The sequence below is a fragment of the Apodemus sylvaticus genome, chromosome 2 (genome assembly GCF_947179515.1).
Source record: "Apodemus sylvaticus chromosome 2, mApoSyl1.1, whole genome shotgun sequence".
Classification (NCBI taxonomy): Eukaryota; Metazoa; Chordata; class Mammalia; order Rodentia; family Muridae; genus Apodemus; species Apodemus sylvaticus.
The window spans coordinates 156,410,392-156,424,991 of NC_067473.1; the positions used below are offsets into that span (position 1 = coordinate 156,410,392).

At 38.2% G+C, this 14,600-nt stretch overlaps 1 protein-coding gene across 1 annotated transcript in view; it reads right to left on the reverse strand.

The window, feature by feature from the left end:
* Nucleotides 1–3,715: 3,715 nt before the first annotated feature.
* LOC127677638 (vomeronasal type-2 receptor 26-like) overlaps nucleotides 3,716–14,600 on the reverse strand; it is a 58,962-nt gene continuing 48,077 nt past the window's right edge. Inside the window, exon 6 of the mRNA XM_052172677.1 lies at nucleotides 3,716–4,608. Within this exon, the coding sequence (XP_052028637.1) occupies nucleotides 3,716–4,608 (893 nt within the window). The remainder of the gene's footprint in view (nucleotides 4,609–14,600) is intronic.

A 14,600-nucleotide genomic window follows, 5' to 3' on the forward strand; every position in this document is an offset into this window, starting at 1 on the left:
ACCTTTCTCATAAAATAAGGAATAAAAAAGGGTTTCTGTCTTCTCTAATCCCAATGAATATAGAGATTTATTAATAAGACAAGAGAAAGTAACAAAAGAATAGAGACAAGTAAGGTCTAGGCCAGCATGTCCTTCCTTGCACCTGATGTGCTTCTCTGAATGCCAGGTCCTAAAACTCCACCTCATTTAGATTTTCCAAAAAGTCTAGTAAAGTATCAAGATAAAAATATGATATTAAACAATTGATATTCCCTATAACCAATAACAACTATATTGAAAAAAGTTAGGAAAACATTCCTAAAAAATAAATTCCTAACAATACATATCTTGGACTGAACCTAACGAAGAAAGTGAAGGACTTCAATAATAAGTACTTTAAAGCATTGAAAAAAAGTAAAACTAAAGAAGGCACAAGAATATGGAAAGTCCTCTTATACTCATGTATTAGAGGAAATACTATTATAAAAATTATTGTAGCAAAAGACATATACACATTCAGTATAATCCAATACAAATTTCAGTGACATCCTTCACACCATTAGAACAAGCAGCATTAAAATAAAATTAATATTAAAGGATAGGAATTAGTATGGTATATAAATTAATAGTTTGGTAATGTTAAGACCTAAATGGTGAAAGTAGAGTCAAATCTGGCCAGAAAAACTAAAGGATTGTTCGGAGGAGAAGGTAAGATGGGTTCAACATGGAGTAGGTACTTATATGAACATGTCTTAAAATCACAAGGGATGCAATGGCCCCTGACTCTAATTCAGAGTTAAGGAACAATGGAAATACAGAACAACTGTGCCCAGTACTTGCTGTCCAACTTAAATTCATAAGGCTTCCTACTAAAATAGAAGATGATGTTTAAAAACACCAAGTCATATTTTACAAACGCTTTCATTAGGACTCAATATACAACTGTGTTAAGAAACTAGAAGGATAACATTATTCATAGATATAATCATATGCTCTTGCCCTCAAATAAAATATAAAGTATAATTTAAGAGACATTAAGCATTGAAAAATGCTATTTACTGTTCCATCCTGTGAAGTAGCAGATAGAGAGAAAGCAAAAAAATGTTGAAGAATGAAGCTAGAGAAGAGCCATGAACGAGAACACTATTTGAGATGAAGAAGCCCAGAAAATCCTAGATGTGATGAATAAAGAAAACTATTTTTATATCATTGTACCAATGTAGAATTTCTCAAAAGGTATAAATTGCAATCTGATTATGTACCGTATCAGTGTAAATTAAAACAAAATTTAATATCATTTTAAAATCACATTGTGAAGGAAGTTAACTGTAACAATGAGTAAGTACAGTTTGCATCTTTTAAAGACTTTATTGTGGATTATCCAATTATTCAAATACAATTTAGAAAATAATTTGGTAGTTGATAACAATTAAAAATTCTCACTACAGCCATAATTACAAAGGAAAATTCTAGATAATCTGTATGGGTATATACCAATAGACTAATCTTGAAATAGAAGAAACTTTACTTGTGATAGGAAAATAATTAAAGTTCCAATTTCTATGAAGAACAGAATCTGGAGCCTATTGAAATAATTTTATCTACAGAGATTTAATACTCATCAGTGAAAAAGGTTGAACATCACAATATTATAGACCATTACATGTGTAAACTTCTAAATCTGTCTTAAAAATCTATAAATCAGAGAATAACTAAAGTATGCCACATTAAAATAAAATGAAACCTGAGAATTGTACATAGCATAACTTAGGCATGCATGCAACTGCTTAAGGCACAGCAAAGAAATCAACACAAGCTTACATTGAGGCTTCCCTCTGGAAAACTACAACAAAGGGAACATGCTTGAAGAAGGGAAACATAGGCTTAAACCATTACAATAATTCCTAAGGAAAGTGGTGCATAATGATTGTTTATATAATGGAAATTCTCTAAGAATATATGATATTTTAAGACAGTATTCTTCCATGTACTTATAAGTCAAAATCAATTAGTAAATTTGTATAGGTTTTAAGAAATTACTAGATAATGAGTAGTCTCTATTAACCATACAGTGATTGACACAATGTAACCACTTATGACACACTTGAATGTCTAAAGGATTAGTTAGACATATATATTTGATGAACAGTTGCATATCTTTTTAAATAACTCCAACCAGGATGTGAGCTTCCTGCCACCCACTTGGAACTGCCCCAGTGCTGTGCTTGGTTTGAAACACTATGGTTCATGGCTTCAAGAAATAAACTGGTGCGAGGAAATATGAATTTCTTTATACTCATAGAGCCCATCTGCCTCGCAGATTTTCAGAGTGGGAAGTCTTCCTCTTTAATGGAGTAAAAGCACATGAGTGCACAGTTTCAGACACATTGAACACGGGTATTTCTATGTCCATCCGGTAATATCTTTGGAACAAACTTTACAATACCTGTATCTAAGGAGATTCCAATGGGATCTTCTGTGCTGCTATTATGGCCAAATAAAAGCAACTCAGTCTAACATGACAAAAAATTATATAAGTGAAAGATATTCAATAACTGAGAGACAAGGCACATTTGAAATATGCTAAATGTTTCTTGATCTTAAGATGGTATCATATCCAATATTACAGTGCGCAATCACACTCTTGATTTAAAAACTAAGGAAGACATAAATAAGTCTTGTTCTAAAACATAATGAATACTACTTTGGTCAAGTAGCCATTTCTCTGCAGGTTTTTGACAATGGTTGAGCAATAATTCCTCCCAATGTTGCAAAGTCCAACTTTATTTCGACCTGGGCCTGATCTGTCAATCATGTTTAAAACAAGTCCTTAGTTACATAAAAGAAAATACCTGAAAACCTGAAGGTCTAGGATATAAAATTTTATGATTCTTCATGTCCTGTTGAATCCCTGGCCTTATACCTCTTCTCCATGTCCACATCTACCATCAGATACTGTCTTTCCTTGAGAGTACATTCCAATAGTTGTAAATGATATCAGCTTTCACTTTGTGAAGACAATGTGAAACTCCAAACTCTAGTACTGAAAGGCACTTCCCATGGAGCATGTTTGCTCTCTCAGGAGACTCTAGCCACTGATCTGTTGAATATCCTCAGGGTAAACCTATCTTTGTTTCCCCTGTGTCTTTTTCTAAACTTGCATCCATGTTCTTTCACATTAGCATAGAGACTAGCACAAAAGCTTCCCAAGACTGTGAAATGTACACAATAAATCATCTGTTTTTCAGGCCCATCAGAAGTGAGAAACAACAACCTAGAAAGTACCATTACAGAACTCATGATTACATTGAAATTACTTTGTATTGTATATAAAATCCCTGCATCTGACTAACAGAGAAGAAACACATTTTAAAACATCTGTTACTTTTGTTTCCACACAAATGATATGCTCTCAATTTTAAACTTAATCTTTACCAGTCCTGTTAAATTGTACAAAAATGAAAAACAAACAAACAAACAAACAAACAAACAAAAACCCACAGTGATTTAAAGAAACATCTAGTAGATACACCTAAAGTCACTTCTAGTAGGCAACTATTTAACCTTTGATGGCTGGGTTCATTGTGTCTAGTTGGCTCCAAGAATTTCAAGGACAGGTGATTAAATTGCAGATGCCATTCTTTGTTGAAATGCCTTGGCTTCACACCACCCTTTTGAATATTCTGACATGATTCACTTTACACAAATCACAAAAAATTCCATTGTCTTAAAGAAGTCATTTAAGTAACTTCTTTCTGGAATGGCCGCCAGACCTCAGTAGGATCACATAGCATTTGGGAAGAAACATACATCCCAGTAAACCAGCACTGGAGGCCAGAATTGAAAAGATTTCCACAGCCACCATAGTTTTGCCTGTGGAGCTCAGGTACGTGGGTATAAAAGAAATCCACACACTACAGAAAACTATCATGCTGAATGTGATTGTTTTAGCCTCATTGAAGGTGTCAGGTAGCTTTCTAGCCAGAAAAGCAATAAGCAAGCTGAGACTGGCCAGAAAGCCCAAGTACCCCAGAACACAATAGAAAGCAAGGGTGGAACCCTCATCACACAAGAGGATGATTTGCCCATACTCTGACTGCATGTCAACATCAGGGAAGGGAGGATATGTTCCCAGCCAGACTGCACAGATGCACACTTGAATGATGGAACCACAGCAGACTATAGCATTTGAGAGTCGGGTAACCATCCACATTTGTAAGGTGCTTCCTGGTTTGATGGTTTTGAAGGCCATGACCACAATGAAGGTCTTTGCCAAGATAGCAGAAACAGCAACAGAAAATACAACCCCAAAAATCATTTGTCTCAAGACACAAGTGATTGTTCTAAGTTGGCCAATGAATATCAATGAGCAAAAGAAACAGAGCATTAAAGAAACAAGGAGGACAAAACTGAGATTTCTGTTATTTGCTCTGACAATGGGTGTGTCCCGATAGTGGATAAATAATCCTAAAATCATGGCTGACAGGGCAGATAAAGTAATGGCCACCGATATCAAAGCAGCTCCCAGAGTATCTTTATGGGACAAAAATGCCATAATTTTAGGGAGACACTGATTCCTCTGCTTATTTGGATACTGATCTTCAGGACACTTGAAGCATTGATCCATATCTGAAATGAGGGAGATTGTTTTATTACATTCAACTCATAAATCTCCAGATGTAACTATGAGACCTACACCTTGCAGAGAGAAACTATTTAATTCTCAAGTAAATGTCAGGGGACATATTCACTGAACCATGATACTGAAAAACAATAAATGAATAAGTTATTTTTTTCTGGGAGAAAAAATATGGATACACTGTATTCATATATATTTAAAAATTGAGTAGACTTGAACAATATGAGAAAATGAGAAATGTGGAAATGATGGTGAGAGCAAATAAGACAATATGAAAATGAAACAAGACTACTTATGAAAGAAAAAGTTCATTTTGAAATTTTTACTCTTCATCTTTCTATTCCATTTGTTTATTAAATATTGTTATTGTGTGAGAATATCATATATGAATATCATGTGTTTTGATAAAGCATATCACCAATTTCTTTACCCTGCAACTCCTTCTCTCTGTCCCTCCAACAATTTTTTCTCTCAACTTTATTTTGTTTTGTTTTTCGCACTGAGTTCACTTCATGCTACCTGTATGCATATCAATATAAGGCAATCTACTATAACATGGGTAGAACTATATATCTGAAAAAAACAAACAAACAAACTGACAGACAGACCTCACTCTTTCACTCCAGCAGCCATTCACTAGCAATAGCTTCTAGCTAGAAGTGAAAGTTTATGATCTTGTCCCCCAGCCATGGTGGTATTTATCTAGCTTCATCTGGCTTGATCTGGTACATGCCTCAGTGAGTTTATGTGCTTTAGGACCTTGTCATTTCTGACAAATAATGCTTCCCTACAGATCTTCTCTCTGTGGCTCTTATGACCATTCTGCCTTCTCTATCATGACACTCTAATCCCTAAGAGCTATTGGTTTTTATTATGGAAGGTGCCAGGAAACCTCTAGGAGAAGCTAAGAACTAGTAGGTGACCTTCAGAGATGTTTTCACTGTAGACTGTAAAGTCAACATTGATTTGCCCTTCTAGGCAAGGCTGAAGGAATTACATAAGAGGAAATATCTCTCCTATTAAGATGTTCTTCCTGTTATTATGCATACACACAACCAGAGACTCAGAGACACACACTCATACATACACACAAAAACACAGAGACACCCAGATACAAACAGAAAGACACACACACACACACACACACACACACACACTTCACCATAAATTAGCCCTTTGGGGGAGAGCTACACAGACAAATGAAGATTTACTTTCTTGCAGTGATTCTAAGTGGAGAAATAGGTGGTTTCTTATTGTATAATAATGATCTGGTAAGAATCCCTACAATTTTACTAATTATTATGCTCCATAATATAGGACTACTATTAAGTCCTCTCTGATATTAAAACTACAATGAAAATTCTGAGAGTCTTCAACTGTCACCAATAAATTGATTCTGAGGTAGAAAGCAGACATCTACAACTTAGAACACAATTTATGAAGTTGTAAAACAATTAAACAAAGTCATGAAAAGGGAACTAATAATTTAATGTAGGTGCAAGGACAGGAAAAATATTTACTGGGTTTATGTATCTAAAACTTAAATAAAAATAGTCAAAAATTTTAGATTTTAGGCAGAACGGACAGTCAGTCAGCACAGGTGAGACTTGCCTTGCAGCTCAGAGGATCCTGTCCTGAACTCTCTGGCAGAGCCTTCCAGTGTCTGTCTCTGGCTTGAGACCATCCTCTGCCACAGTACACCATTTCCAAGTGGCACAGGAAGGTAGTTACCCACACAGTGGTGCAGAGCGGACAGTCAGCACAGGTAAAACCTGCTTTGCAGCTTAGAGTTTACTATCCAGGATCCCCTGACAGAAGCCTTCCAGTTTCTGTTTCTTGCTTGGGACTATCCTGTGTCAAAGCTTGACATCACCAAGTGTCCAGGAAGCTAGCTATCCACCCAGTAGTGTAGAGGGGTCTGCTTGCACAAGTAGAACCACTCTCACTAGAGGATCACACCCAAAACCTTCTGGTGGAAACTCTCTGGTTTCCTTCTATGATTGGAACAACCCTCTGTCACCATGTACCCTATCCAAGTGACACATGGAGGTAGCTAACCACTCAAGAGTGCAGAGAGGCCAAGCAGCACAGGTAGGATCACCCCTGCAGCTCAGAGCAAAGAGCCTGAAGCCCTGAGGACACAAGAGCCTAGGGACAGCCTGGGACAGGAGTCTTCTGAGTACCACCTACACCCAGAGTTGATCGGGGCCACAGAGCTATATACCTAAATACAACCACAATAGGGTGTGTCTCACAGTAATACTTACACACTGGTGTACACAGGGAGAATGGGTCACCCAGGAGCACAGATAAGTCACAGTCACAGATAGCAACCCCAGCTATCACAAGAAATAACTAGATGACAAAACACAAATGCAAGAACATCTCCAACAGAAACCAAGGCAACATGGCATCACCTGAACCAAGTTCTCCAGCAACAGCATGTCCTGAATACCCCAACACACCAGAAAAGCAAGACCTGGATTTAAAAGCACATCTCTTGATGCTGATAGTGGATTTTAAGAAGGACATAAAGAACTCCCTTAAAGAAGTACAGGAGAACATGAGTCAACAGATAGAAGCCCTTATAAAAACACAAAAATCACTTAAATAAGTACAGGAAAACATGGACCAACAGATAGAAGCCTATAAAGAGGAAGCACAAAAATCACTTAAAAAATACAGGAGAACAAGGGCCAACAGGCAGAAATCTTGAGAGATAAAACAGAAAAATCCCTTAAAGAATTACAGGAAAACACAAACCAACAAGTGAATAAACTGAGCAAAACCATCCAGGATCTAAAAAGGGAAGTAGAACCAACTAAGAAATGAGAAAAGGAGACAATTTTGGAGATACAAAACCTTGGAAAGAAATCAGTTGTCATAGATGCAAACATCAACAACAGAATACAAGAGATAGTAGAAAGAATCTCAGATGCTGAAGATCACAAAGAAAACATTGACTCAAGAGTCAAAGAAAGTGCAAAATGCAAAAGCTTGTATCCAAAAACATCCAGGAAATCCAGGACACAAATGAGAAGATCAAACCTAAGGTTTGTAGGTACAGAAGAGTGAAGATTTACAACTTAAAGGGCTAGTAAATATCTTCAACAAAATTATAGAAGAAAAATTCCCTAACCTAAAAAAGAGATGCCCATGAATGTACAAGAAGCCTACAGAACTCCAAAAAGATTAGGCAAGAACAGAAATACCTCCTGTCACATAATTATCAAAACACCAAAAGTACTAAACACAGAATGAATATTAAAAGCATTAAAAGAAAAGGCCAAGATGCATATAAAGGAAAACCTATCAGAATTACACCAGACTTCTCACAAGAGACCATGAAAACTACAAGATTCTGGACAGATCTCATACAGACTCTAGGAGAACACAAGAGCCAGCCCAGACTTCTATGCCCAGCAAAACTCTCAATCACCATTGATGGAGAAACCAAGATATTCCACGATAAAACCAAATATGCACCATGACTTTTCACAAATCCAGCCTGACAAAGGATAACAGATGGAAAATGCCAATATAAGAAGAGCAACTACACCCTAGGAAAAGCAGGAAAGTAATCCCCTTTCAACAAACCCAAAAGAAAATGACAACCCTAACATAAAAATAGCATCAAAAATAACAGGAAGCAGCAATCGCTATTCCTTAATTTCTCTTAATATCAATGGACTCAATTCCCAAATAAAAAGACATAGGCAAACAAACTGGATAAGTAACCAGGACCCAACATTTTGCTGCATAGAAGAAACCCACCTCAGTGGCAAAGACACTACTTCAGAGTCAAATATTGGAAAAGAATTTTCCAAGCAAATGGTCCCAAGGAAAAAGCTGGAGTGGCCATTACTATATCAGAAAAAATTGACTATCAACCAAAAATTGTCAAAAAAGATAAGGTGGGGGGGAACACATGATACTGGTCAAAGGAAAAGACTACCAAAAATAAACTCTCAATTCTGAACATCTATGCTCCCAATGCAAGAGCACTCACATTCATAAAAGAAACTTAACTAAAGCTCAAATCACACATTGCACCCCACACAATAATAGTGATAGATTTCAACACCTCACTCTCACAAATGGACAAATCATGGAAATAGAAACTAAACAGAGATACATTGAAACTAACTGAAGTTATGGACCAAATGGATCTATGCCACACCAACCCCAGTAATTCCTGTATGACAAAAAAGTTGCACAGGCTGAGGCATTTGACTCAGAGGACTGGAAAGTCTCCTAGAGAGACTGAGGAACTCTACAGATTGGAGGATACTTCTAAGCCGTAGTTCTTAAAAATCAGGTTTCTCGAAATTTCCTTTTTTTCTCTCTTCACAAGGGTATCCTAATGGCTCACCTGATTATCTGTTCTTTGACATAGACTCACTGACTGCAAATTCTTTTTTAAGATTTGCAAAGCTTTGCCTCATAGTCATTTACATAATTACAACCTCACAACAGCATGCTGGTTTATATGGCTATGTGTATGTAGATGAGGGTGGCTATTACACTGTGGTATGCAAAGCATTGATTAAGTCAAGAAGTTTTACAAGGTAAAAGTTAAATGTTAGGTAAGAATTTCTCTTTTGGGTTTGATGAAAAAAGCTTAATATCCTGCTTTTTCCAGGGTATAGTTTCCCTCGTTGAAATGGTGGTTTCCCCCTATTATCCTTTGTAGGGCTGGATTTGTGGAAAGATATTGTGTAAATCTGGTTTTGCCATGGAATATCTTGGTTTCTCCATCTATATTGATTGAGAGTTTCGCTGGGTATTATAGTAGTCTTGGCTGGCATTTGTGTTCTCTTAGAATCTGCATGAGCTCCACCCAGGATCTTCTAGCTTTCATGGCCTCTGGTAAGAAGTCTGGTGTAATTCTGATAGGTCTTCCTTTATATATTTCTTGCCCTTTTTCTCTTACTGCCCTAAGTATTTTCTCTTTGATTAGTACATTTGGGGTTTTGATTATTATGTGAAGGGAGGTGGTTCTGTTCTGATCCAGTCTGTTTGGAGTTCTATAGGCTTCTTGTATATTCACGAGCATCTCTCTCTTTAGGTTAGGGAAGTTTTCTTCCATAATTTTTTTGAAGATATTTGCTGGCCCTTTAAGTTCTAAATCTTCACTCTCATCAATGCCTATAATCCTTAGATTTGGCTTTCTCATTGTGTCCTGGATTTCCTGGATGTTTTGGGTTACAAGCTTTTTGCATTTTACATTTTCTTTAACTGTTGAGTCCATGGTTTCTATGGTATCTTCAGCATCTGAAATTCTTTCTTCTATCTCTTGTATTCTGTTGTTGATATTTGCATCTATTTTCCCTGATTTCTTCCCAAAGTTTTCTATCTCCAAATTTCTCTCCCTTTGTACTTTCTTAGTTGTTTCTACTTCTGATTTCAGATCCTGGAAGTTTTAGCTCAGTTCTGTCATTTGCTTGTTTGTGTTTTCCTCTAATTCTTTGAGAGATTTTTGTGTTTCCTGTTTCATGATTTCTGCCTGTTGATCAAAGTTCTCTTGTATTTTTTAAGTGATTTTTGAATTTCCTCCTTATTGGCTATAAATTTCTGACCCATATTGTCCTGAATTTCTTAAGTGATTTTTGTGCTTCCTTTGTACAGGCTTCTAGCATTTGACCATTTTTCTCCTGAATTTCTTTAAGATATTTATTTATGTCCTTCATTTGTTCCTCTAACAGCATCCTTACTAGTGCTTTTAAATACAACTCTTGTTTTTCTGGTGTTTTGGGATATCCAAGACTTGCTATTATTGGAGAATTGAGTTCAGATGCAGCCCTAATGCCTTGGTTTCTGTTAGTAATGTTCCTAGGCTTGCCTTTAGCCATGTAGTTCTCACTGGTGTTAGATGGTCTTATTGTCACTGGTTGGTGCTTCTTATTGTGGAAGCAACCTATTGTGGACCTTTAGGGCTATTTCTGTGACACTGGACACTGGGTGACTGGGTTTCCTATGGCACAGATTACTGATATGCTGCCTTCCTCTTTTGTGCCTTTGGAGCCCTGCTCAGTCTTGCTTCAAGAAATGTTATACTTGGGTTGTCAAGGTGAACCAGGTGTTCTCAGACTGCTCTGTTATGGAGCAAAGATGGTGTGCGGGGGTCACTCCCTCTGTTGATTCTCATGTAGGATACAGGCCCCATGACCGACTGGCTGACATATAAACTGCCTATGTTCTCGGGTTCTGAGTGCAGGCAGACCCCTGCAGATTTGCACCCCCAGAGATCTTAAGCTCAGGATAATACAGTACCTAGTGATGTTCTTCTGCCCTTGCAGGCCACGATGATGTCCACAGAGAATTGCTCCCTCTGCTGTTCTCCGTGTAGGATACAGGCCCCACGATCTACCCACTGGGAGATGAACCACCTGTGTGCTCAGGTCCTGGGCACAGGCAGACCTCTGGAAGTTTGCACCCCCAGAGATCTAAAGCTCGGTGTGATACAATACCTAGTGATGCTCTTCTGCTCCAGCAGGCAGTGAATATGGCTGCAGGAATTCTCTCCCTCTGCTGGTCTCCAGGCAGGACACAGGCCCCATGCCCGGTGGACTGGTAGACAAACCACCTATGTACTCAGTTCTTGGGTGCAGGCAGACCCCTGGTGGTTTGCACCCCCAGAGATCTAAAGCTTGGGGTGATACAGTACCTAGTGATGCTCTTCTGCTCTGGCAGGCAGCGAATATGGCTGCAGAGATTCTCTCCTTCTGCTGCTCTCTAGGCAGGACACAGGCCCCACGCCCGGAGGACTGGCAGATGAACCACCTATGTGCTCAGTTCCTGGGTGCAGGCAGAACCCTGGCAGTTTGCACCCCCCAGAGATCTAAAGCTTGGCGTGATACAGTACCTAGTGAAGCTCTTCTGCCCTGGCTGGCAACAAATATGGCTGTGGGGATTCTCACCCTCTGCTGGTCTCCAGGCAGGACATAGGCCCCACGCCTGGAGGTCTGGCAGATGAACCACCTATGTGTTCACTTCTTGGGTACAGGCAGACCCATGGGGGTTTGCACACCCAGGGATCTAAAGCTCGGGTGCTAGAGTACCTAGTGATGCTCTTCTGAGCCAGCAGGCAGCGAATATGGCTGTGGGGATTCTCTCCTTCTGCTGCTCTCTAGGCAGGACACAGGCCCCATGCCCGGAGGACTGACAGACAAACCACCTATGTGCTCAGTTCTTGGGCACAGGCAAACCCCTGGCAGTTTGCACCCCCAGAGATCTAAAGCTCGGGGTGATACAGTACCTAGTGATGATCTTCTGTTCTAGCAGGCAGTGAATATGGCCCCAGGGATTCTCTTTCTCTGCTGGTCTCCAGGAAGGACACAGGCCCCACGCCTGGAAATCTGGCAGATGAACTGCCTATGTACTCAGATCCTGAGCACAGGACGACCCCTGGCTGTTTGCACCCCCAGAGATCTAAAGTTCAAGGTGATACAGTACCTACTGAAGGTCTTTTGCCCCAGCAGGCTGCGAATATGGCCACATGGATTCCCTCCCTCTGCTGGTCTCGAGAAGATAGCCACACAAGTAGAAAATTAACACCAAAAATGATAGGAAGCAATAACCACTACTCCTTAATATGTCCTAACATCAATGGACTCAATTCCCCAATAAAAAGACATAGACTAAGAGACTAGTTAGATAAACAGGACCCTACATTTTGCTGCATACAGGAAATAGACCTCAGTGTCAAATACAAAAACTACCTTAGAATAAAGGGCTGGAAAACAATTCTACAAGCAAATGGTCTCAGGAAACAAGCAGGAGTTGCCATTCTAATATCAGATAAAATTGACTTTCAAACTAATGTCATCAAAAGAAACATGGAAGGTCACTTGTTGCTGGCCCAACAAGAAGAACTGTTAATTCTGAACATCTATGCTCCAAATACAAGGGTACCCTCATTCATAAAAGAAACCTTACTAAAGCTAGAAGCACATATTTCACCTAACACAATAGTTGTGGGTGACTTCATCATTCCACTCTCATCAATGGACCGATCAGGAAAACAGAAAATAAGCAGCAAGACAGTGAAACTAATTGAAGCTTTGGACCAATTGGATTATATATATATATATATATATATATATATATATATATATATATATATATATATATATATATATATATATAAAACATTTCATCCCAAAGCAAAAGAATATACCTTTTTCTGAGCACCTCACGGTACCTTCTCCAAAATCGAACATATAGTTGGTCACAAGACAGACCTCAACAAATATAAGAAGATTGAAATAATCCTATGCCTCCTATCAGATCACTATTGAGTAAAAGTGGTATTTAATAACAATGAAAACAACAGAAAGCCCACATACACATGGAAACTGAACAATACTCTACTCAATGATACCTTGGTCAAGGAAGAAATAAAGAAATAAGTCAAAGATTTTTTAGAATTTAACAAGAATGAAGGCAAAACATACACAAATCTATGGGACACAATGAAAGCAGTGCTAAGAGGAAAATTCATAGCTTTGAGTGCCTCCAAAAAGAAATTAGAGAGACCATACACTAGAAGATTAACGGAACAACTGAAAGGCCTGGAACAAAAAGAAGCTAATTCACCCAGGAGGAGGAGAAGACAGGAAATCATCAAGTTCAGGGCTTAAATCAATCAAGTAGAAACCAAGAGAACCATACAAAGAATCAACAAAACCAGGAGCTGGTTCTTTGAAAAAAATCAACAAGAAAGATAAACCCTTAGCCAGACTAACCAAAGGGCACAGAGAAAGTATACAAATTAACAAACTTAGAAATGAAAAGAGAGAAATAACAACAGAAACTGAGGAAATTCAAAAATCATCAAATCCTACTACAAAAGCCTGAACTCAATACAACTGGAGAATCTGGAGGGAATGGACATTTTCTTAGACAGATACAAAATACCAAAATTACAACAGGATCAAATAGATCATCTAAATAGACACATAACTCCTAAAGAAATAGAAGGCCTTCCGACCAAAAAAAGCACAGGGCCAGATGGTTTCAGTGCAGAACTCTATCAGACCTTCAAAGAAGACTTAACACCACTACTCTTCAAACTATTCCACCAAATTGAAACAGAAGGAACGCTATCCAACTCATTCTACAAAGCCACAATTATGCTGATACCAAAACCACAAAAAGATCCAACTAAGAAAGAGAATTTCAGGCTAATTACCCTTATGAATATCGATGCAAAAATACTCAATAGAATTCTTGCCCAGCGAATCCAAGAACACATCAAAACGATCATCCACCAGGATCAAGTAGGCTTTATCCAAGGGATGCAGGGATTGTTCAATATAAGGAAATCCATCAATGCAATCAACTACATAAACAAATTCAAAGAAAAAATCCACTTGATCATTTCATTAGATGCTGAAAAAGCATTTGACAAAATTCAGCATCCTTTCCTGCTAAAAGTCTTGGAAAGGACAGCAATTCAAGGCCCATATCTAAACAGCAATCCAGTAGCCAACATCAAACTAAATGGAGAGAAACATAAAACAATCCCACTAAAATCAGGGAATACACAAAGCTGCCCCCCTCTCCATATCTTTTCAATATAGTTCTTGAAGTCCTAGCTAGAGCAATTAGACAACAGAAGGAAGTCAAAGGAATACAAATTGGAAAGGAAAAAGTCAAACTATCACAATATGTAGATGATATGATAGTATACTTAAGTGACCCTAAAAACTCTACTAGAGAACTCCTACAGCTGATAAACAACTTCAGCAATGTAGCTGGCTACAAAATCAACGCAAGCAAATCAGTAGCCTTTCTATATTCAAAGGATAAGCAGACTGAGAAAGAAATTAGGGAAATGACCCCCTTCACAATAGCTACAAACAGCATAAAGTATCTTGGGGTGACTCTAACCAAACAAGTGAAAGACCTATATGACAAGAACTTCAGATCTCTGAAGAAGGAAATCGAAGAAGATCTCAGAAAATGGAAAAATCTTCCA